The sequence below is a fragment of the Peromyscus eremicus genome, chromosome 10, assembly GCF_949786415.1.
Source record: "Peromyscus eremicus chromosome 10, PerEre_H2_v1, whole genome shotgun sequence".
Lineage (NCBI taxonomy): Eukaryota > Metazoa > Chordata > Mammalia > Rodentia > Cricetidae > Peromyscus > Peromyscus eremicus.
Window position 1 is genome coordinate 65,221,351 of NC_081426.1, and position 24,494 is coordinate 65,245,844.

General features: G+C 43.5%; 1 protein-coding gene across 3 annotated transcripts in view; it reads left to right on the top strand.

Moving 5' to 3' along the window:
• The window catches only part of Cwh43 (cell wall biogenesis 43 C-terminal homolog), a 52,052-nt gene that overhangs the window by 12,325 nt on the left and 15,233 nt on the right, over positions 1–24,494 (top strand). For 2 of the 3 annotated variants that reach the window (XM_059275987.1, XM_059275988.1), the window contains exons 8-14: positions 2,863–2,988; positions 5,886–5,965; positions 11,023–11,128; positions 12,669–12,804; positions 14,158–14,307; positions 16,713–16,857; positions 20,655–20,716. In XM_059275987.1, the coding sequence (XP_059131970.1) occupies positions 2,863–2,988; positions 5,886–5,965; positions 11,023–11,128; positions 12,669–12,804; positions 14,158–14,307; positions 16,713–16,857; positions 20,655–20,716 (805 nt within the window). Of the gene's footprint in view, positions 1–2,862; positions 2,989–5,885; positions 5,966–11,022; positions 11,129–12,668; positions 12,805–14,157; positions 14,308–15,482; positions 16,625–16,712; positions 16,858–20,654; positions 20,717–24,494 lie in introns of those variants that run through there. The other variant, XM_059275989.1, reaches the window with a different exon arrangement.

The following is a 24,494-nucleotide window of genomic DNA, read 5'->3' on the forward strand; positions in this document are numbered from 1 at the left end:
CAAAGCGTATTTCAAAAATATTTTTAAAGTTATTTTTCTGAAAAAAGGAAGTTACTAATTTGTAGCAGGTATATAGAAAATCAACAATGTCAATCTCTCTCTTTCCTTTTGTGACAGAGTCTTACTTTGTAGCCTAGGCTGGCCTGGAACTCACTCTGTTGATCAGGCTAACCTTGAACTCATGGGAATCCTTCTGCCTCAGTCTCTAAATTGCTGAGATTACAGGTGTGAGCCATTAGAACGGGCTACCACTCTAAAACTGAAGTAGAGTGTGTCGAGTCCTTTTCAACAAAGCCTAAGGAAACGGGGAGGCAATGGTGTTGATAGAGATTCAGCAGTTCTGGCTCGTTCATGCTTTGGGTTTTATACTTGTTCATTACTCTCATAAAAATTATTGTGTCTGTGCTATGTTCCTGGCATAATGCTGGGTGCTGGAGATGAAAAGTCCTCAGTGTTCCTCCCCACAGGGAACTTCCCTGGAATGAGGGAAGGGAGCTTACATGGATAGAACAAATCCTTAGGGGAGTGCCTGATGGGACAGAGGTGGCTTCCACCCACAGTCCACCACAGTTCTCCAGCCACCACTGCATCTCACGGCCACCTTCCTACCCCACAAGCTACACTTCTGTCAGAACAGGCTGCTCTGAAAGACTCACTGTGAAGTGAAGCAGGATCTTTGAAAAACAGCCTTTGAGAATTCCCTATTTCCCATCTTGGCTGGAGCTTTTACCTCCTTAGAGGAACATAGAGCCCTGACCCCAGCTCCTCCCAAATCTTTCCCCACCTCTCTACCCACCTAACATCACATTCTTTCTCTTTATTAAAACAAACCAACCAAGAAACAAATAACGCACAAAAAAAAAAAAAAAAAAAAACCCAGGGAGTCCTGTGGGAGGCCATCTCCCATCTTTTAAAGGGTTCCTATGAGGAGGAGAGAGGAATAAGAAACTTTTAGACAGAAAGATAGCTGGCAGAGAGGAGAGGAGACAGACAGAAACACAAGATAGCTTCAGGAGGACCTGAATCAAAATCCACCCGCCCCTTCTGTCTCTTCAAAAGGGCTTTTTATAACAATGCCATGGAGCAGGGCAAAAGACCTTTCCCTTGCTAGATCCAAGCATGCCTCACAGCCAAGTGCAGACCCTTCCACACACCTGGTCACCCCCCTCATGCAGCCCTGCTGGGTAAAGCAAGCTCAGATCTCACTAGGAAACCGCTGTAGGTCTCCACAGAGTCCGATCTGTGTTGGCCAACTACCCCAGGCCTGGGACCTACTCTGGAGTCTGGTTGATATACCCAGTGTCACTCTACTGAGGAAAAGGGATTTTTCCCTCTCCCTGCAGGTATCAATTACAAATAGCTTCTTGGTTGGGGGCGGGGGACTTTGTGCCCAGGTTCCCACATTTTCTCTGCAGGTGCCTGGCTTTGTAAACTTCCTAATTCTTGTGGTTTCTTTCAGGTGGGTCTACTCTCTCAGGCTCTGCTCTCTCCAGTGTCCTGCTCTTTTCTCACTCCGGCTTGCTCAGGGTTTTGCCAGGTGGAGGACGGGAGTGAATGTAAGAGCTGTGCCACGCCTACCTTCGTTTCTTTGGGGCGCTATGAACGATGAGCTTTGTTAGTTTGTTCTTCCTACTCACAGACCTGTGAAACCACGCTTTATTTCCGCCTCATACAAATGAGAACTTTCTTTAGTAAGAAGAGCAATATAGTAACAAGGCCAGGAACGTGGGCAATGTTGAGGAGCTTTCTGCAGAATGTGGTTATGTGTTCTTTGAGAATTCTGTACAATATATTTTGATCATATTCCTTCCCCTTTTCCAACTCCTCCAAGGTCTTCCCCCACCTCTCTACCTACCCAACTTCACATCCTTTCTCTCTATTGAAACAAACAAAATAAAAAGGTGCACATAAGAGCATGGAGAGTTGATTTGTGTTAGCCAATCACTACTAAGCATATGTGTGATATACCCAGTGTCACTCCATTGAGGAAAGCTGATTTTCTCTCTCCCAGCAGATATTAATTGCAAGTAGCTTCTTGGTGAGTTGTGGGACTTTCTGTCTCCTTCCCTATTTCTATGCTGGGATTTTTGTCTGGTTTGAACCTGTGCTGGGTCTTGTGTGTGCTTTCACAGTCTCTGTGAGTTCTGCTGTGCCTGGAAGCAATGTTTCCTTGGAGCATCCTCTTACAATACTTCTGCCCCCTGTTCTGCATCGTCCTGAGCCTTCAGGGGAAGTTGTGATAAAGACGACCTTTTAGGGCTGAGCACTGGGAAGTCTCTCATTCTCTATACATTGTCCAGTTGTGGGTCTCTGTGTTAATTAACATCTTCCACAAGAAGAAGCTTCTATGATGAGGGCTGAGTGAGCTACTGATCATGGATGTATCAGTATGTCATTAGGAGCCATTTGATTGCTATGACCGTTTAGCAGAATAACAGTAGTAGGTTTTCCCCTAGGGCCCATGACCTGTCTAGTTTCAGGTTCTTGGCCTCAGAAAGTGTCAGGTATGGGTTTCATTTCATTGAGTGGGACTAAATCAGATTTTTAAAAAATGTAGTTGGTTTCTCCCACGACATCCATGCCACTATTAAACCAGTGGGCATAGCTTGTGGGCAGGTTGTTGCTGTAGTTCTCAGCTTCCAGTTGAGTGCCAGCTAGATTTCTTCATACTATTCTCTGCAAAAGCAACGAGTGCTCTCAACCACTAAGCCATCCTTCCAGCCTCAGTCACACCATTGTTTTTAAAAAGAATTATTTTTTTTTTATGATACTCAGTATTGAACCCAGGGCCTCATGAATGCTAGGCAAGCACTTTGCCACTGAGTTACACCCCATCTCTCTCTTTTTTTTCTCTTTCAACAGGCACCATAATGGTAATTATTGGATTGAGTATGTTGTTTGGACCTAAGAAAAACCTTAACTTTCTTCTTCAAACAAAAAATAGTCCTAAAGTGCTTTTAAGAAAGACTGAAAAGTATATGAAACTTAGTAAGTATAGTTTTACTTACCTTTAAAATGTTTGGTATATACATTTTATTTATTTCTTTATTTTTCTCCTTCCTTCCTTCCTTCCTTCCTTCCTTCCTTCCTTCCTTCCTTTCTTTCTTCCTTCCTTCCTTTTTCTTTTTCTTTGTTTTTTGTAACACAGGATCTTTTGTTTGTTTGTTTGCATTTCAAGACAGGGTTTCTCTGTAGCTCTGGCTATTCTGGAACTCGATCTGTAGACTAGGCTGGCCTCAAACTCACAGAGATCCTCCACCTGCCTCCGCCTCCTGAGTGCTGGGATTAAAGGCATGCGCCATCCCTACTGCCCAGCTCGAGACAGGTCTTTTTATATAGTTCTGACTGTCCTGAAACTCACTATGTAGACCAGGCTGGCCATGAATTCACAGAGATCTTCCTGAATTCACAGAGATCCTCCTATCTCTGCCTCCCCAGTGCTGGGATTAGAGGTGTATGCCACCATGCCTGGCTCATGTTGTATACATTTTCCACTATGAAATTTAAGAGTGCCATGAAGCCTGCTGTGCCCTTCACTTGGCTGCAACAACCCTCTGCTGCCAGTTGTCTTTGTTTTCTTCCTGACTTTTTTTGGTTTGTTGAAACATTTTGCAGAATATTTGTTTGACTATGCAAAGATGTGTTGGATTTGTTTAACTATGTAAAGATGTGTGGCATTTGTTTATGTTGCAGAATATTTGTTTAACCATGTAAAGATGTGTTGCATTTTTTAAATTATGTAAAGATGTGTTGCTATTTTACCTTGCCTGCCTAAGGCACCTGATTGGTCTAATAAAAAGCTGGATGGCCAATAACGAGTGAAGAGGTATAGCAGAACTTCCGGGAAGAGAGAGTAAGTAGGGGGAGAAATTTAGGCTTGTGAAGAAAGGAGACAACAGGGAGATGTCAGGGGCCAGACAGACAGACATGGAGGAAGCAGGAAAGTAGGACATACAGAATGAAAAAAGGTAAAAATCCCCAAGGCAAAACATAGAGGAATAGAAACAGATTAAATTAAGTTAAAAGAGCTACTGAGACAAGCCTAAGCTAAGGCCGAGCATTCATAATTAATAAGAAGTCTCCATGTCGTTATTTGGGAACTGGTTGGTGGCCCAAAGAAAAATCTCAACTACAGAAACACATTTAAGCAAATCCCTGATATTGTGGCATTTCAACCATAAATACCCTATATGGTTGTATTCACTTCTAACAGAAAATTTATCAGGTAGAATTTCCAAGATGTTTTCTTCTGATAGTTGAGACCATCTATTCCATCTCTTAACTCTTTCCTGCTTTGGAAGATTAAACATGTTAACATTAGTATGTTGATAAACTATAGACTCACACATGAAATAAGCTTGTCATCTAATATCTGATTCATTTTAAGTGAACTGAATCACATAAATATTCAGTGAATGTATGCAATGTGCTGATTAGGTGACTGTTATGTAGAATACAAAGACATGTGAACACTGGTTTATACCCTTAAAAGTTTGAAACTTTACCAAAGGAGACAAACTATTATTGTAAAAAGAGACAACAGTTGCAACTATATATTCAAACTTTTCTTCAAAGTATTTCTGAGTGCTATGTCACGAAAAGTCGCACCATTATATGAAACCCATCACGGATGTCTCATCATAGCCTGGGAAAATCTTATTTAAATTGAGATTTTTCTCAGTGCATTTGGCAGTCACAGCTTCACTGTGATGTGCCTGGGGGTGGAGTTTGTCCTCACCCTGCTTGGGAGTCTTTGGGTTCTTCCACTCTGAAGACTCCTGAGTCTCATAGCTATGGGACGTCCTCAACAAGGTCTTTTCTCAGCTGTTTCCTCATTCTCTCTTCTCCTTCCTTTTTGATGCCAACTGGTTGTAGTGGACCTTCTGTTATTTCTGTTTTTAAGTACTCTCATTTTTCCTGCCTCTGTTTTTTTCCTTTGGATTAAAAAAATGCATATTCATTCATTCATTCATTCATTCATTCAGTGTGTATGTAGGGGGCAGGGCATGTGTATGAGGTCAGAGGCCGGCTTAAGAGAGTCTGTTCTTTTGGTCCATCAGGTCGGTGCTGGGGATCAAACCCAGGTCCTCTGTCTTGGCAGCATGTGCCGTTACCTGCTGAGCCGTCTTGCTGGCCCCCTTCCTCGGTGCGGCCTTTTGCATTCATTCCCCTTGAAGCTCCGTCTAACCTGCTCTGTACCTTGCTCATTGAATTTTTTCTCACCCATTAAATTATATATTTTTATTTCTAGCTTAACAAATTTATTTTATTTTGTGGGTGTGAGTGTTCGCCAGCACGTACGTCTGTGTACCATTTGCATGCCTGGTGCCCGTGGAGGCCAGAAGGGGCTGTCAGATCCCCTGGAGCTGGAATGATAGACAGTTGTAAGCTGCCATGCGCTGTGAATCAAACCTGGGTCCAGTGTTCTTAACCGCTGGTCCATTGCTCTGCCCCTATGTCTTTATTTCTAAAAATCTGCTTTATTTCTTCGCAAACTTCCCTGATTGTTCTGTTTTTAGCCTTACATTCCCCAGCCACACGTTGGCATGCTCTCTTGTTTTTAAACACACCAGGCACACTCACTTTGTATTCTGATTCTCAAATTTCTGACATCTACGGTCTCCGTGTGCTTGGTGCTTCAGGACATCTTTTTCTGCCATGTGGTACCCGCAAAAATATCTTTTCTTGTGTATTTTGTAGTTAATTCTTACTTTACACTCACTGCTCTTGGAACGTTCTTAGGGAATATTCTTCAAAAGCCTGCTTTTAAAGTATGGGTAACGTATCCATGTCCCACAGAGACTCCTTGGTCAAAAGATATAATTTTGAAAAGTTATTTAAAAGTTTTAGTGTCTTTTTAACAATCCTTTCTTCTTTTTGTTTAGTTTTGTGGCTGCTGGTTGGTGTGGGGTTATTAGGATTAGGACTACGGCACAGAACCTATGAGAAGAAACTAGGCCAAGGGGTAAGTTTTACTTTATGTGTGTGTGTGTGTACATATACATGTATATTGTGTACACACACACATACATACACACACACACACACACACACACACACACACATATATATAAAATATTGCACAACTCCATTCTGTTTGGAAACCTTTGACAGTGTTTGGGCATTTTCCATTTTTTTCCTTTTTGTTAATTTTTTTCTTAGCATTTAAAGTGAAATTTACATACATACTTATCATGTACATATTTACTACCATTACTCATTTTTTTCTTCCTGTTTTTTCTTCTAGATAACTTCTTCTCCCACACAGCCCCGCCTTCTGCTTTCATATTACATATAGGTATATAATTAGATTACGAGGGAAAGTGAGTGACACTTGTTTTTCCGAGAGTAGCTTATTTCACTTAACATAGTGGTCTGCACTTGCATCCATTCCCATGCAGATAACACCATCTCACTCTTCTCTGTGGCTCAGTAAAACTCTGTTGTGTATTTGTGCTGTGTTTTCTTTACTGGATAATCTATTGGTGGGCATCTTGGTTGATTTCAAGTATTGGCTATTGTGAATACTGTAGCAAAATATCTCTGTGGTATGTTAACTTAGATCCCTTTAGGTAGGAGACTCAGGAGTGGTATAGCCTGATTATATGGTGCTTGTGGTTTAGTTGGTGTGGATGTAGTCACCTTTATTTTGGGTATGTATTTTGCCTGTGTGTATGTATGTGCACTATGTGTGTGGTTGGTGCTCACGGAGGTCGGAAAGGGGCTTCAGATCCCCTGGAACTGGAGTTATCAATGGTGATGAGCCTACACATGGGTACTGGGAATCAAACCCAGGTCCTCTGTTAGAACAGTAAGTGTTCTTAACTACTGAACAGCCCCATGGTTTTAGTGTCTTGAGGAGCCTCTACACTGACTTCCACGGTAGGTGGAATGCTTCACATTCTGATGAGCTGTCCCTAAAGGTTAGCCATTTTCCACATTTGTGGCCGTTTATTTTTCTGGACGGTTGTCATCGTCACCACATAGCTTTAATTTGTGTTTTCCTGATGGCTACAGATGTTCAGTGATTTTCCTTATATTTATTAGCCATGTATATTTGTTCCTTTGAAGGGAATGATTTGTTTGCTTCATTAGCTTGTGTATTGCTGGGGCAGTTGAGTTTTGGTTGTTTAGGTAGTTTTGAGTTCTTTATGTATTATAGATGCTAAACCTCTATCAGATGTAGAGCTGACGAAGATTCTTTCCCACCGTGTAGGCTGTGCTTTCACCCCACTGCTTCTTTCTGTTGCTCTCTGTGTGTCACTGTTTTGACTTAATGCTCGGCCTGGATGCGGTGACTTTAAGACCTTGGGTCCCATTCCTTTTTCTCTTAGGCTGATCATAAAATGGGATGATTTAGGAAGTTGAATTCTGAGTCAGTGTAGACCTAGGTAATAATGACCACTTGCTCCTGATTTTGATATGTAGAGTTATCTTCCCATTCATGATTTAATATTAAATTATAAAAGAAGAGAGTATTTTGTATTTGATGGAGACTGCTAAAGATATGAATATGAGAGTCTCTGATTTAAGGAAAATCTGAGAAACAAATCTTGATTTTTATAAATTATGTATATCTTGTATACTGGCATTCTGTGGATGTTTTAGTGTCCTTTGCTTTTTGTAATTTTAAATGTCTAGATGTTCTCTGCTCTTCTAGAAAGAGACAGAAGCAAGGGTAAGTCACTGCAATGCTGTGTTTTCCATCCATTCTGGTAAAAAGATAATTGCATTTCCTAGAGCAGCCAGAGTGACAGTTTGAGATAACATAGAATTTGAGAGTTATTGCTGAATTTCAGTGATCTGTACTACCAGGAAAAATGTCTTCATATTAAATAAAAAGATAAACTGAGGAAGGAGACTGTGGTCCATGTTTCTCTGATTCTCCTTTCCCCTCCCCTCCCCTCCTCTCCTCTCCCCTCCTCTCCCCTCCCCCTCCTCCCCTCCTCTCCCCTCCCCTCCTCTCCCCTCCTCTCCTCTCCCCTCCTCTCCTCTCCCCTCCCCTCCTCTCCCCTCCTCTCCTCTCCCCTCCCCCTCCTCCCCTCCTCTCCTCTCCCCTCCTCTCCTCTCCCCTCCTCTCCTCTCCCCTCCCCTCCTCTCCCCTCCTCTCCTCTCCCCTCCTCTCCTCTCCCCTCCCCTCCTCTCCTCTCCCCTCCTCTCCCCTCCCCCTCCTCTCCCCTCTCCTCCTCTCCCCTCCCCCTCCTCTCCCCTCTCCTCCTCTCTCCTCTCCTCCCCTCCTCTCCTCTCCCCTCCTCTCCTCCTCTCTCCTCTCCTCCCCTCCTCACCTCTCCCCTCCTCTCCTCTCCCCTCCTCTCCTCTCTCCTCTCCTCCCCTCCTCTCCTCTCCTCTCCTCCCCTCCTCTCCTCTCCCCTCCTCTCCTCTCCCCTCCTTCTCCTCTTCCCTCCTCTCCCCTCCCCCTCCTCCCCTCCTCTCCTCTCCCCTCCTCTCCTCTCCCCTCCTCTCCTCTCCCCTCCTCTCCTCTCCCCTCCTCTCCTCTCCTCTCCTCTCCTCTCCTCTCCTCTCCCCTCCTCTCCTCTCCCCTCCTCTCCTCTCCCCTCCTCTCCTCTCCCCTCCTCTCCTCTCCCCTCCTCTCCTCTCCTCTCCTCTCCCCTCCTCTCCTCTCCCCTCCTCTCCTCTCCCCTCCTCTCCTCTCCCCTCCTCTCCTCTCCTCTCCTCTCCTCTCCCCTCCTCTCCTCTCCCCTCCTCTCCTCTCCCCTCTTCTCCCTTCCTCTCCTCTCTCCTCCTCTCACTCCCAAGCAGTGTTAGAGACCAAACCCAGGCCTCACCCAGTAACTACTCCCTATTAAGTAGATAGGAATAAACCACTGATGCTGTCGACTTTGGATGCTCTTTCCATGTTAGTTATTATTGTTACAATACACTCTCCATATGAAGAGGATGCCTGACGTCAGCCACAAACTCTTTCTGAAGGGATTGTTTGCACTTGACCTATTGCTTGCTCATTCATTTGCTTTCTTATGGCAAGTGTTCATCGACTGCCTCTTGCTGTGCTCGGTGTCAGAGGCACATGGGAGGAGCAGGACACATCTCTGCTCTCTCGCACTTTGCGTTCTAAATAAAGACAGTATTCATGAAAACAAGTGAAGAAAGACTCTGGCTGTAGGCCAGCTGGCTTTTTAGGAAGCAAGACTGTGGAATGGAAGCTAGAGTCTGGACGGCTGGAGAAGCTTCTCTGACATTTGAGATGAGACTTGAAAGTCGAAAAAAGCCAGTTATTTAGATGTGATTCAGCTACGAAAGGAAATGTGTGTAAAGGATTGAGGGAGAGCCAGCTTATAGTGTTTGAGATGCATCAGAGTGACCTGCAGGGCTGAGATGCTATGGAGCGGAGGATGATGCAGTTGGAGAGGCTGCGGATGGCTTCATCACACGGTTTCTCAGTGAAATATCTGTGAAGGATCAAGAAATAGTAGATGTGAACATGGCTGCTGTACGCAGGAAAAAAGATTGTAGGAGGCTTTGTCAGTGAAAGAGGTGTTTTGAGTGGAGTGTTACAGAGAACTGGAGAGATTTAGAACTTTAGAACACAAAACCATCACACATATACATGCACACACACATGCATACAAACATGCACACACACTTGCGTACACACGTAATTACTCTCCTCACGCTGGGACAAGATGCCCCATAGAACAACCTGGAAGAAGGATTTGTTTCAGCTCACAGTTTCAGGGCATCGGAGGCATAGTGCCTGGGGCTCTTTATGTGGTGGCAAGAGCGTGCGTGGTGATCTGCTACATCTGGGAACATCTGAGGACACAAACCATAAGCCCTGTCCTTACAGCCCTTCACCTGCCAGTGAGGCTACATGTCCAAAATGTCCCACAATTTCCCAGAACGCTATCTGGGGTTCAAGTGTTTGAGCACATGAGCCTTGCAGGGACACTTAATGTTTAAGCCATAGCATCGAGTAAGGTATTTTTTGCTTGCTTGTTTGTTTAAAGATGTATCTTATTTTTAACTATGTGATGCGTGTGTGCCTGCATGTGAATATGTGCGACTGAGTACAAGTGCCTTTTCAGGCCAGAGGTGTTAAATCACTAGGCAGTCGTGAGCCAAACGATGTGGGTGCTGGGACCTGAACTCAGGTCCTCTGCAAGAGCGGCACACATTTTTAACTGCTGAGCCATCTCTCCATCCCAAGGTGTTTTTTTTTTTTTTAATTAGTTTTCATGTATCTCTCCACATTGTTACTACGTATGATAGAACCCTAGACAATATTGTTATGTCTGTGTTTTTAATTCCACCTAAATTGTTAGCAACTTACTTTAATGTTTTTTAAACATAAAGTCGTCTTTTTGAGATTCATTCACATGGAATGTACAGCCCAATCTCATCTGATAAGGCTGCATAGGGTTCTATTATATATATATATATATATATATATATATATATAAATAACTTTATTTGTCCTATGGTGGGATTAATTCATTGGGTATAGGTAGTGTTCTATTTTATGATAACAATACATTTATTCTTTTTCCTGTATAGATAGCTAGGTGGTTTTCCTTCCTTCCTTCCTCCCTTTCTTCTTTCCTTTCTTTCTCCTCCTCCTCCTCCTTCTTTGCTATCATAAGCAATACTTATAAGAAACACTCTTGCCAGGCAGGGTTGGTGGCGCACGCCTTTAATCCCAGCACTCAGAAGGCAGAGCCAGGCTGGTCTACAGATCCAGGACAGGCACCAAAACAACACAGAGAAACCCTGTCTCAAAGAATCAGGAAAAGAAAGAAAGAAAGAAAGAAAGAAAGAAAGAAAGAAAGAAAGAAAGACTCCCCAAACATTTGTCTGAACTGCCAAGTTTAAGTTAAAAGTTCACAGATTTACTTTGAAAGGACTATAGGGTAAACATCTTTTATGAATTAAATATGGGTACATGTCTATGGAATTTCCTTTGCTGAAATGTGAACTTTGAAAAGGGAGAGATGGAGAAGGCTGGTACCCCCAATCTTCCACTGTCCATAGTTATACAACATTATCACTTCCACAATCCCTTAGGCACCAGTGAAAGTGGTTTCCGCTGCCATCTGGCCCTTTAGGTTTGGATATGACAACGAGGGATGGTCGAACCTGGAGGGGTCCGCTCAACTGCTCAAGCAGACGGGTGAGTCTCTCTGGAATTAGCTCCAGGTTTTGAGAAACCACTGTCGTTCCTTTTATTTTTGCTAAGTTCCCAAGTCTTAGGATTGCTGCGCGTGCTCTAAGTTCCTAAAGTGGCTTTGCTTTGTGACCAGCTCAGGCCCACACTTCTGCACCACAGCTGTCTTTTGGAGTGATTAGTTAGTTCATTGATCCTGAACAGCCTGTCCTACTGAGTGTCTCCGGAAGAGTCATTCATGCTCTTGTTGTTGGACATGTTCCTGCTGGTGTCTCTTGCCACCTGAGGACCCTCTGCTGAGGACCAGGAACTATTTGATTACAAAGCAGAAAGAATTAAAGGGGTGAAAATGGTTTTCGGGGTTGAAAATGGTTTTCGGGGTCTGGAGAGATGGCTCAGTGGTTAGAAGCACTGGCTGCTCCTCCAGAGGAACCAGCTTCAGTTTCCAGACCCACATGGCAGCTCACAACTTTCTAACTCCGGTTGCAGGAGATCCGACATCCTCACATGGGCATGCATGCAGATAATAAAAAAATTTTAAAAAATGTTTTCAGAAAGCCCCAGGGCCAATCTTATTTATGTCTCTATGCCCTTGAGGAGTTTTCTTGTTGTGAAGCACCCCAAAGTGTGTGGGGATTTGGGTCTTAGGTCAACGTCATGGAGTGTGTAGCAGGATAGCAAAAGGCTAAATGGTTCTGGTTCTCTCTCAGGCTAACCTCAGATCTTGAGAAGTGTCCAAGTGTCCTCATGAGCACAGGGCCTTTAGTCTTAATTAAAAAGCTCAGGCGCAGAGGCCAGAGTCTAACAAAGGCTGAAAAGCTCATTTTTATGCCAGTGCTATTGAACTGTTTGCTTTGGACTAAAATGCCGTTGTTGTGTTGGAGATGTAGCTCAGTAGAGTAGTGTGTGTGCCTACCATACACAAAGTCCTGGGTTCAATCCCCACCACTGAATAAACTGGGCATGGTGGTGAGATAAATATATCTGTATCCCAAGCACTCTGGAGGTGGAGACAGGAGGACAGAAGTTCAAGGTCATCCTCAGCTACATTAAGAGGCCAGCCTGGGCTACATAAGACCCTATCTCAAAAAACATGTGCACTATTCTACTGTTTCTGAACATGAATTAGGAATTTATGAAAGACATGAAGATGCTTTGGACTTCTGGGAAAAGCACCAAGGATATTTTCAAAATGTAGAAAAGTCATACTTTCCCCTTTCCTTAAGATGTCCCACACTTTAATTAAAGTTTAATCATCCAAACTCAGATTCAAACCACACTCTTCTTATGACTCATAAGGAAATATTTGTTTGTGGGTTTATGAGTAAAGGCAAGGCAAATGAGTAGCATTCCGTTGGGTGTGGTAGTTGCATCTTTAACCCCAGCACTTGGAAGGTAGGTGTAGGAGGATCGTGAGTTTGAGGACAGCCCTGACTACCAAATGAGCGTCAATAAAACGAAAAGAAACAATAGCAAAGTCCGTAAAGTGTTTTGCTAATGGCTTTTTCTGTTGTCCTTTCCTCCTGTCTGCCCTTTTCCCAAACAGGTGCAGACTTTATTACCATTCTGGAGAGCGATGCTTCTAAGCCCTACATGGGGAACAACGACTTAACCATGTGGCTGGGGGAGGAGCTGGGCTTCTATACAGACTTTGGGCCCAGCACCAGGGATCACACTTGGGGGTGAGTAGACCTTGGGCATTAATTCTGAGCAGAGACCTGAAGAGTAAGCAGCAGTGTCTTGGGATGGGAAGGTGAGACTGTCCCGTGACTACGCCTCTGTGACACATTTGGGTGGCAGGGAGGCGCTAACACTACGCATAGTCATGCATGTTCGTAGCGGCTTCCTAGGGCTGGATGTTACTGGTTCTCCATGTAGATCAGCCTGTCAAGGCTGGAGTCAAGTCAGAGTGCCAGGCCTGTCTGATAGTCTCAGGTAGTTTACATTCTGGTGTAACAGCCCGAACACAGTTGGCCTTTTTTGGGGGAGGGGCCCGGCCAGCTCCCAAGTAAATCACAAACACAGCTTCTTCACTCCTGGATTCAAACAACTGGAAATGGAGAATGTTTGAGAAATTCTAGAATGTTCCAAAGAGTGGAGCTAGAGAGATGACTCAGGAGTTAAGAGCACTTGCTGCACAATCGTGAGGACCACCGTTCAGATCCCGGGATACACATAGCAACTGGGCATTTCTACCAATACCAGAACTCCAGTCCTGAGGGATCTGACTCCCTCTTTGGGCCTCTGTGAGCACAGACAGGTGCACCCACACACATATATGCATGTACACGCATTCACACACACACACACACACACACACACACACACACACACACACACACACACCAAATAAAGTCTTCAAAAAGCAGAAAGTTCCCAAAAAAGTAAGACTTGAACTAGCCCCTCATTAAGTACTATATTGAATTCCTGTGAATGAACTAATGTATAGGTATTAAATTACATGCTATAAATAACCTACAGGTGATTTAACACACTCAGGAAAACATATATAGATTGTATGTTAATGTGACATGATTTTTACATAAGACGCTTAATCATTTGAACATTTCTGTGTTTGTGGGCATCATGGAGCCAGTCCACTCCAGACACAGAAGGACAACTATAAACATGTTCACAAAGAAATAAACAAGACAATCTGAGATTGTGATATGTGCTACGTATGAAGAAAACTAGCTACTGAGAGAGAGTGGGTGGGCAGGCGGGTAGTGGCCGTGGGATGTTGTTTAGAGTAACAATACAAGTAAAATGGGCCATTTCACCTTACCAATGCCATCTTTTTGTGACTTTGCGGCATTTACTGAAACATGCTTGATATTGTGATATCAAACACGGGAAGACGGGCTAATTAGGAAGAGGCAGTGAATGAGGGACTTCCATAGAAGTCTGCCACATTCCCACTGAGTGCCACTGCGTGGGTGCCTGTCGTGTGACATGACCTTTTAATGCATTTCCTTCATCTCCTCTCCATGATAGGCTGAGACCCATATGGCCTGCTTCTTTTCATTTTCTTCCAGGATTATGGTGCTGTCGCGGTACCCAATTGTGAGATCGGAGCATCACCTTCTTCCGTCGCCAGAGGGCGAGATTGCACCAGCCATATCTCTGACCGTTAACATCTCCAACAAACTGGTGGACTTTGTGGTAACACATTTTGGCAATCACGAGTGGGTTTCTTTGGTTTACTTAATATTATAGAAATGACAGGAAGAATTTTTCAAATATTACTTTGATTTTTTTTTATGAAACAGCCTTTCTGACTTTCTACTCATTTAAAAAACATCTTAGATGATTTTCCCTGTGCTGCTGGTTGCACATGCATTTCAGATGCAGACAGTCCTTAGCCATGACTGTGTAAGTCACGACTGCTACATGTGTGGTGGCTCTCCATACATGTGTGACTGTGTTTAATCCTCAAGTTATACAGGCAAAGGGCCATATTGGCCTCATTTTATGCATGAAGACATCAGGTGGAGAGAGGTTAGATGATGTGATGGTCAGGGTCACAGAACAGGAAGAAGTTAGAACCAAGTCAGAGGTCACATGTGCTTGGAACTACATCTTAAACCAGACTGTAGAAAAAAAATACACCCCCTGTCCTTAGAGGGTTATCAGCACAAATAGCTGTCCTTTGGGATCTGAGGGCACCTTTCTTTTCTCACATTTTCAGAAACACCTGACAGGCAACACTGGCTATCCACACGTATTTACTCAACTAGGTCCTGTCTTCCAGCCTCCTTCAGTAGGATTTCTCCTACATTCTTGATTCCTGGTGATCTCCCCACACCTTGCCTTATCTCTGTAATAGTCATAGCTATCTTTCTATGAAAATGCCACAAGGTGGTGGTGGCGCATGCCTTTAATCCTATCACTCAGGTGGTAGAGGCAGGTGGATCTCTGAGTTCGAGGCCAGCCTGGTCTACAGAGTGAGTTCAGGAAAGCCAGGGCTATACAGAGAAACCTTGTCTTGGGGGATGGGGGGAGAAGGAAGGAAGGAAGGAAGGAAGGAACAGAAAGAAAGAAAGAAAGAAAGAAAGAAAGAAAGAAAGAAAGAAAGAAGGAGGAAAGAAGGAGGAAGGGAGGGAGGGAGGGAGGAAGGAAGGAAGGAAGGAAGGAAGGAAGGAAGGAAGGAAGGAAGGGAAATGACTTGTTTATTCATGGATCTGTTCCTTGCTCCTGTTCGTGTCTATACATTGCGAGGAATGAAATTTCCCAAAGTCCTTTGCCGTCTGCTTCCTAGGCAGATTTAGCCAATGAGAGGCACGAGTTGGGAAGACAAGAAAAGGAGGAAGCCAGGGCATGTCTCATCCTTTCTCTGTGCTTTTTCTGGTTTCTCTGGCAGCAGCCGAGTCTCTTCTGTGGCTGCAGTTCCTTCCTGGAAGGCCCCAGCTCCGTCATGGAAACCTCTGCCCTAGGCGAACTCCCTCTAGCCAATGCTGACTTCGGACTGACTCTCTAGTGTCACCCCTTCCTGTCCCTCCTCTAGCTGTCGGGGTGGTGTTAGTGTCTCATTGCTGCCGACCTCTGATGGCATCGCTGGCCCCTGACTGGCTCCTCATCACTTAAGTAATCAATTCCCTATATTAAATTCACTCTGTTTGAAACTCCCGGGGTGCCTCTATCTTCCTGATAGGTCAAACAAATATGTTCTTTTCTCTGAGACAGTAGAGCCCTCCAAAGCTTAATGTACTTGCCGACTTATCTGTTTCATGCCTACAGTAATTCGTATGTTAATAACAGGATGCCCAGCCAGTATTTGGGCGAGAGAGCAGAGGAGACATTCAGAAAATGTTCAGTCGAAGTAACACTGTGGGTCACACAACAATACCAACAACAAGATCCAGGGATGCAATGCTTGGTGGCTATTAGTTCTTTAGCTGTGATCCTGGTGACCAGGTCTCACATCACTGTCACACTTTCTTCTTTAACTTGTGTATTTTATATTTACTCACTATGTTGAAGAGTAAGCATTGGGCCTTTGTACATGTGAAGCAAATACTCTACCTTGATGAGCTACATCCTCACACCTTCCATGACTTATTCATAGTGAAGAAAAACTTGAGTAAATTCTGTGTTTGGCATAGAAACTTAAAGATGTGTTTCATTTTTATCTGTGCACCTGTGCCTGCGAGTAGGGATGTACACGTAATTGTGAGTACCCGAGGAAGCCACAAGAGGGTGACAGATGCCTTGATGCTGGAGTCACAGGTGGTTGTGAGCTGGCTGACCTGGATGCTGGGAACTGAATTCCATTCTTCTGCAGGAACAGCAAGGACTCTGAAGTGCTAAGCCATCTTGTCATCCCCAGCAGAGATTTTAAATCAACTTGATTCAGTGGTTTCTGAAGAAATGTGTTTCCTAGTCAAGACTTTGTCAAGCCCAGTTTGAAGTGCTGATCTATGTCCTGTTCACTGTAAAAACTCAGACCTTTTCCCAACAGAAATTACTCTGGTTTTGTACCCTGTTTGAGGATATTTTGGGGGAATTTGGCTACCTGTGGTTTTTTTTTTTTTTTTTATTGTTGTACACATAGAGTGAAGAGGCTCCTTTCTGTATTTTTTTTTTTTTTTAGAGATGACCTTGACCGAAAGTTACAGGCTATTGCAGTTTCAAAATTATTGAAAAATTGCTCAAACCAAGTGGTATTTCTGGGCTATATCACTTCAGAACCTGGTTCCAGAGATTACCTACAACTCACAGAACATGGCAACGTGAAGGTGACGCAATTTTAGCACGATTTCTGATCTATAAAGTTAAATGCTTCTTTATTCCTATATGCTTAAAAAATCCAACCCAAAAAAATGGGCATACGTGTGTGTGTGTGTGTGTGTGTGTGTATGTGTGTGTGTACAATTGGAGGTCACATTATTTTGAGACAAGGTCTCTCACTGAACCTGGAGCTCATGGAATAGACCCTGGGGTCTGTTTGTTTCTACTTTCCCAGGGCTAGAATTACAAAGCGTGTACCAAGTGTGCCCAGATTTTTATATGAGTGCTGATGATCTGAACCCTGGTTTGTGTGGCAAGCCCCTTTCCAACTGAATCATCTCCCCAGCACCTGATAACTTAACATATAGTCGTCTTATTGGGCACCAAAAAGCACTGCACAGCTTACTGCTTTGAAACAACACAACACATAGATTTGCCCACTAATCCGCACTGTGGACAGGGTTCAGTGGGGACAGCTCAGCTGTGCTTCACACAGGGCCAGTAAGCTGTTTCTTGGGCACCACAGGATTTCCTGTGTGGAGGAGGATTTATAAGCAGTGCTTTTGGCTCGGGACTATGGCTCCTACTCACGGGCTAACTGGGCTTCCTCCCTTCATGGTGGCTAGGTTCCCGAGTGAGTAAAAACAAGGGGAGAGCCTGTATTGTCCTCTGGGACTTGACCTTCCAAGTGACACGATGTCACTTCTGCTTTGGTCGTAATTCTTACCGCATTGACCTGAAGGAACATAAACCCCACTCCTTGACTCAAGGAGTGTTAAAGACGTCTAGTAAGAATCCCACAGGCCCAGGGAGATGTTATTGTAACTGCACTTAGAAAATAGAGTCCAGCACACTGGGAAAGTTAGTTCCAAGGCTGTGAGTAAAAGCAGAAATGGAGTATCAGAAAGAGTGGCTTCTGGGGCACACAGGGCCCAACCGTACCTTTCCAGGTCTAAAACACTTCAATTCTTCAGTGTCTCCTGAGATAATCAAGCTCTTAGGAAAGAATATACAAACCAAACGTCCAAGAGACTGATCCACACTCCAGAATATGACACACATTAGTTTATAGAAAGAACACAATTGCTGTGCTTGATTGGGCTCAGTAGAGACCTCTCCTTTTTGTTTTGTTTTGAACCTCATGTCTGGAGGTGGCTGTCGAGTCTGGAGACTCTAACTGTCCTCAGAACGTAGTGTCGGGAAGCTGGTAGAGACACGGTGTGACGAGGGTTCTGGCAGGTGACAGAAACTCACATAACTGGTGAGAATGAGAGAGAAGCATGTTTCCTGCTACAGACGTCTTGGTGGAGAGTGTTGTCTGGAATTGTTCTTTCTCTATGTGGCTCTGCTCAGTCAGGACCCCGCTGCCATGGCCTCTGTGGCTGTGCATCCCTCCTGCCCCTCTACCATGGCCTCCAGTGTCATGGTCTCCACTCCTATGGTTCGATCATATAAAACAGCATCCATGTTCTTTGGGGGAAGAGAGAAAGAGCTAAAGGAGAGGCCAAGTGTGTGCAGGTTATCTCTAAATTCCAGCTCCAGCAAGTGACTCTTCTGTTTGTATTTCTTTGACTGGAATTGATTCATACGGCGCATGCACACACATATGCATGTGCACACACACACACACACACACACACACACGCACACACACATGCACACACGTAGATGGCTCTTTGGGAAAAGGGTAACATTGGGAGATGAGTTAGTCTCTGTACTCATGGAGTAGGCAGAAGTAGAGTCAAGGTATTCCTCACGTAGGCTGTGACGGTGACGTTTATTACAGAGAAGACACGAAGAAAAACAGTATTGCAGAGAGGATGAACGCAGCTTTGGGCCCAGTTTGCAGCACGTACATGGCCTAGCGGAGATACCAAAGGGTAAGAGGATATATAGATCTTCCATCCCGGAGCTTCATCGGGATTAGAGATAGGGATCAAGTGGTACCGGCAATCCTTCAAGCCACTTGCATGAGTGACCTTCCTTGAGGAATTCTAGAAGGGCAGAAGGGGGCCACAGAAAGCTGCCTCTGTTGCTCTGGTTTGTGTCACTATAGAATACCTGGTTCTAGGTGGTTTATGGAGAAAACATTTGCTTACCTCGTAGTTTGAAGGCTGACATGATAAGATTAGGCATCCCTGTCTGTTCAGCCTCTGGTAAAGGCCACCCCACTGCATCACACCATGATGGATGAAAGGTAAAGGAAATGGCCACAGGAAGAGAGGAACAGGTGCAGGCTCATTTAGGGACAGCTGGCTCTAGTCTCTGTGAGACCAGCATTAACCCTTCTGAAGCGGGTAAGCCTCAGGACTTACCCACTTTCTACCAGGCCCTGACCTACAAAGTTTCCACACCTCAACTTGGCCATAATGGAGTCCAAGCTTCCGCCCCATGAATCCTTGGAGGATGCGTCCAATCACATTCAACTGACAGCTATTGTGGGGTGGTGAGCGAGGAGAAGAGAAAGCGGCAAACTCAGGAAAGAGCCTGGGAGAGCTCAGAGGAGCCAAGGGAACACCTAGGGACTGGAATCACAGGCTTACCAGATCTCTCTGTGAGGAATGGATGCAGACATCTGATCCTCTGTTGGTTTTCTGTATAAGGTTAGATGCTGTTTTGCTTGGCAGTGGACTCTGATACTGCTTTCTACAAGGAAATTAATTGACATATAGAAGAATTTTAATCATATATGCTTGGATGAACAGATTTTTCTCTCTAAGAAATGAGTAATTAAACTCTCTAGTCTTAAAATTTTACAGCATCATCTAAAAACCTAATGAAGTAAAATAACAGTTAAACAGATTCATAGCTGGTTAGTTCTGGTACCATAGCTAAATGACTAAATTATTATCTCTTTCCCAAGGCAAACTACTTTATATTTATTTGCTTTTTATAGGTATTAAAAATTTAAAACCCAATTCCTAATATTTATTTACACTTTGTGTACAAATGAAGTGTATAATATAAACAATAACATCCAGGTGCCCATCATGTAGCAAATAAAAACCATAAATTGTGGCATATTTTTTAGTAATATAAAATGCATTTTAAGTTAAACTTAGAGGTGATAAAAAGTCAAGTTTTTTTTTTTTTTAATTTGAAAAGAAGGAAGTGGAGAGTTCTCTCAGCCACAAAACTCCATATTTATAGTTAGAGAAAAAATTCCACTCTCTTTCTCTGATGAAAAATGAATCTAGTTTCAAGTCTTCATCAAAAGACTCTTGATTGCTCCTGAATATGTTTCTTTTTATGATTCAATTTAGTAAACACAGACCAAGCCCTGGCCCAGCACCAGGTAGCTGAAGAGCCGTAGATGGGAGCCCCTCTGCACAGAGAGGTGAGGGAGGAGACCCAAGCAAGCCGCTGTGGCACTGGGATGGAGCTGGTGGGCAGAGCCCGGCTAGGAGGACTGGGGACTGGTGGAGAGGCTCTCAGTTCTGCTGGGGATGGCAGATTTGGAAAGCTGCAGGAGGTGAGACCACAGTGCAACCCCTGCGGTACCCATCGCTCTGAGTAGTCACTGTGTTTCTGGCATCCAGTGCAGAAGCAGAGGGGCACAGTAACGATTCAAAAACCACCTCTAGTGTGAATGAGTAGTTCATGCCTGAAGGATCAGTAGGAAGGTGATGAGAAAATGATCTACACTCTAGTTAACCTACCTACCTTCCTTCCTTCCTTCCTTCCTTCCTTCCTTCCTTCCTTCCTTCCTTCCTTCCTTCCTTCCTTCCTTCCAGTCTTTTTGGGCCCTTCAGAATACAGCATTGTTTTCTATGTTTTAAGCATTCTCCTCTCTGCTCTTGAACAGGATATTGACAGCTCAGATCAAGACAGATGGTGTGAATACATCATGTACCGTGGCTTGATCAGGTGAGCAAGGGCATTTGTTGTTGTTGTTTGTTTGTTCCAATGTAAGCACACAGGGGTTTATTAATAACAAAGGAAGCCTGGGCTTGGTCCGTTCCAAACACTCGACACAGCGGGTGGAGGAGGACGGCGCCAAGCACTCACTTGAAGGGGTTTATGTAGGAAAGGTTTAGATGCAGAGAGTTATATTTTTTTTCCTGAGTTCCTTTTTCTCTCTCTCTCTCTCTCTCTCTCTCTCTCTCTCTCTCTCTCTCTCGCTATTTATTTATTTATTTATTTATTTATTTACTTACTTACTTATTTATTTATTTATTTATTTATTTATTTATTTATTTATTTATTTATTTATCTATTATCAGCTTGATACAGTATAATTTCTTATCCTAATAGTGAAATGTTTCATTGAGGCTTGCCCAGTAATTGAGTAAAACCAAAACTTATTATAAGCCACAGTCATCCTAGGGTCCCCCCTGCTATATAGTCTCCTTGGTTCTGTGGGTTGCAGTCTGATTGTTCTTTGCTTTATATCTAGTATCCACTTATGAGTGAGTACATACCATGTTTGTCCTTCTGGGTTTGGGTTACCTCACTCAGGATGATATTTTCTAGTTCCATCCATTTGCCTGCAAATTTCATGCTGTCATTGTTTTTCTCTGCTGAGTAGTATTCCATTGTGTCTATGTACCACATTTTCTTAATCCATTCTTCAGTTGACAGGCATCTAGGTTGTTTCCAGGTTCTGGCTATTACGAATAGTGCTGCTATGAACATAGTTGAGCATGTATCTTTGTGGTATGGTTGAGCATTCCTTGGGTAAATGCCCAAGAGTGGTATGGCTGGATCTTGAGGTAAATTGATTCCCAGTTTTATGAGAAACCGCCATACTGATTCCCACAGTGGCTGTACAAGTTTGCACTCCCACCAACAGTGAATGAGTGTTCCCTTTGCTCCGCATCCTCTCCAACATTGACTGTCATTAGTGTTTTTGATCATAGCCATTCTGACAGGTGTAAGGTGGTATCTCAGAGTTGTTTTGATTTGCATTTCTCTGATGACTAAGGATGTTGAGTATTTCCTTAAATGGCTTTCAGCCATTTGAGGTTCTTCTTTTGAGAATTCTCTGTTTAGCTCTTTAGCCCATTTTTTAAATTGGATTGTTCAGTATTTTGATGTCTAGTTTCTTGAATTCTTTATATACTTTGGAGATCAGTCCTCTGTCAGATGTGGGGTTGGTGAAGGTCTTTTCCCATTCTGTAGGCTGCTTTTTTTTTTCTTTCTTTTTTTTTTGTCTTATTGACCGTGTCTTTTGCCCTGCAAAAGCTTCTCAGTTTCAAGAGGTCCCATTTATTAATTGTTGTTCTCAGTGTCTGTGTTGCTGGTGTTATATTTAGGAAGTGATCTCCTGTGCCAATGTGTTCAAGAGTACTTCCTACTTTCTCTTCTATTAAGTTTAGTGTAACTGGATTTATGTTGAGGTCTTTGATCCACTTGAACTTGAGTTTTGTGCATGGTGATAGATATGGATCTATTTGTAATCTTTTATTGACATCCAGTTATGCCAGCACCATTTGTTGAAGATGCTTTCTTTTTTCCATTGTATAGTTTTGGCTTCTTTGTCAAAAATCAGGTGTTCATATGTGCATGGATTAATGTCAGGGTCTTCAATTCGATTCCATTGGTCTATATGTTGGTTTTTATGCCGGTACCAAGCTTTTTTTTTTTTTTTATTACTATAGCTCTATGTAGAGCTTGAAGTCAGGGATGGTGATGCCTCCAGAGGTTTTGCTTTATTATACAGGATTCTTTTAGCTATCCTGGGTCTTTTGTTTTTCCATATGAAGTTGAGTATTTTTCTTTCCAAGTCTGTGAAGAATTGTGTTGGGATTTTGATGGAGATTGCATTGAATCTGTAGATTGCTTTTGGTAAGATTGCCATTTTTACTATGTTAATCCTACCTATCCATGAGCATGGGAGATCCTTCCATTTTCTGATATCTTCTTCAATTTCTTTCTTTAGAGATTTAAAGTTCTTATCAAACAGGTCCTCCACTTGTTTAGTTAGTGTTATCCCAAGGTATTTTATATTATTTGTGGCTATTGTAAAGGGTGATGTTTCTCTGACTTCTTTCTCATCCCTTTTATTTTGTTTTGTTTTTTAAATCTATAAGTTCTAGAAGGCAAAGTGTCATGGAAGCAATTAATTTTTGCTGTTCTTTATAAGTGTTGGTTTTGTTGATTGTATTATTTAACAGTTTTGACATTTAATGGTTTGAGAAGGCAGAAATTAGCTGGTGGTGGCTCATGCCTTTAATCCCAGCACTCAGGAGGCAGAGGCAGGCAGAGCTCTGAGTTCAAGGCCAGCCTGGTTTACAAAGTGAGTTCCAGGACAGTCAGGGCTGTTACACAGAGAGACCCTGTGATAGTAATATTATTAAGACATTGTAAACTATTAAACACAGCAGTATATAATTAATGCACAGTAAGAATGGTGCCATTGAAGGATGACCCTTGCAGATACAGGGCCAGAGAGTGCAGAGGCCCTAACACAGGGGTGTTTAGTTTGAAGGGAGGTAACACTAGCGAAGCTGCAGGATGTGTTGGAGTTGGAAAGTGGATGAGGTAGTGGGTGAATATTGTCACAGTGAGGAAGGGAGCCGATCTTGTAAAGTTCCATGGACCCTTATTAAGGAATTTTAATATAAGCATAATGGCGACCTTATTGACCCTTGGACCACTCACCTGGATGGCTCACATGCTTACTGAAGGAAGTCCAGAAAACCGTCTAGGGGGTATAAAGGTCATCCTGGTTAGAGTGCTGGTTCAGAGACTCTCCAGCCATTGCCCAGATAGCTGCCGGAGGGCTAGCCCGACTACTGTTTCAATGTTTCCAAAGAGCTGTGGTAGAAGAACATGCTGTTTCATAAAGCATTTCATGTCTAAGATTGACAACACTGTTTCTATTTCATTCTTCAGTCAAGTATTTATCATAGGATATCAGCATTCTAGAAAACAAGCTTTGATGTGGACTGAAATAGGTATAACAGTTCGAATGCATGTATGTGTGAGCGTACGTGTGTGCATACATGTGTGTGTGTATGTGTGTGTTATAGCTTATGTGCTGGTCTACTCAGGTTGCCCAGCAAAATGCCATAGAATGAGTGGGTCGATTAGATAAAAGCCATTTATATTCTAAAAGGTCTAGAACCTGTACAACCAAGGCAGCAGGGTTGGTGTTTGGGAAGGGCTCTCCCTTTGGGTGGTACATGGCTGCCTTCTTATCCTGGGCTCATGAGGCCTTTCCTTGGCACTCAATCAAAACTGTTGTCTCTCAATCACCCAGTTCACTGCCCTGCACATAGTAGGCATTAAGAATAATTGCACTACGAAGGGAGCCTCCCTGCCTCAGGGAGTTATTCATATAGTCACATTCCTTGTCTTCAAGGACTTCAGGAATATCTTTGAAGGTCATGTCTATGAAACAGGTTAGAACTTCCATCTTAGAGATTTGGGAAATAAATAGCCCGGATTTTATCAGAGACAGTGCTTTAGAGTTACTGGGAGCTACAGTTCTGAGCTTAGCGCAAAGCCTTGACCTCTGTGACAGCTCAGATCCCCTATCTGACAGGGCTGCAGCTCCTGCCCCTCTCTTCGTCATGGGAAGGCGGGCTGCCTCCACCTGCCCCTGTTCTCTGGTTCTGTTTCTCTTTCATAGGTTGTCAACGTCAGCTTGAAGCCTTCCTTCTCCTGTCCCTCTCTGGCTACAGCCCTTCTTCTACCTTTC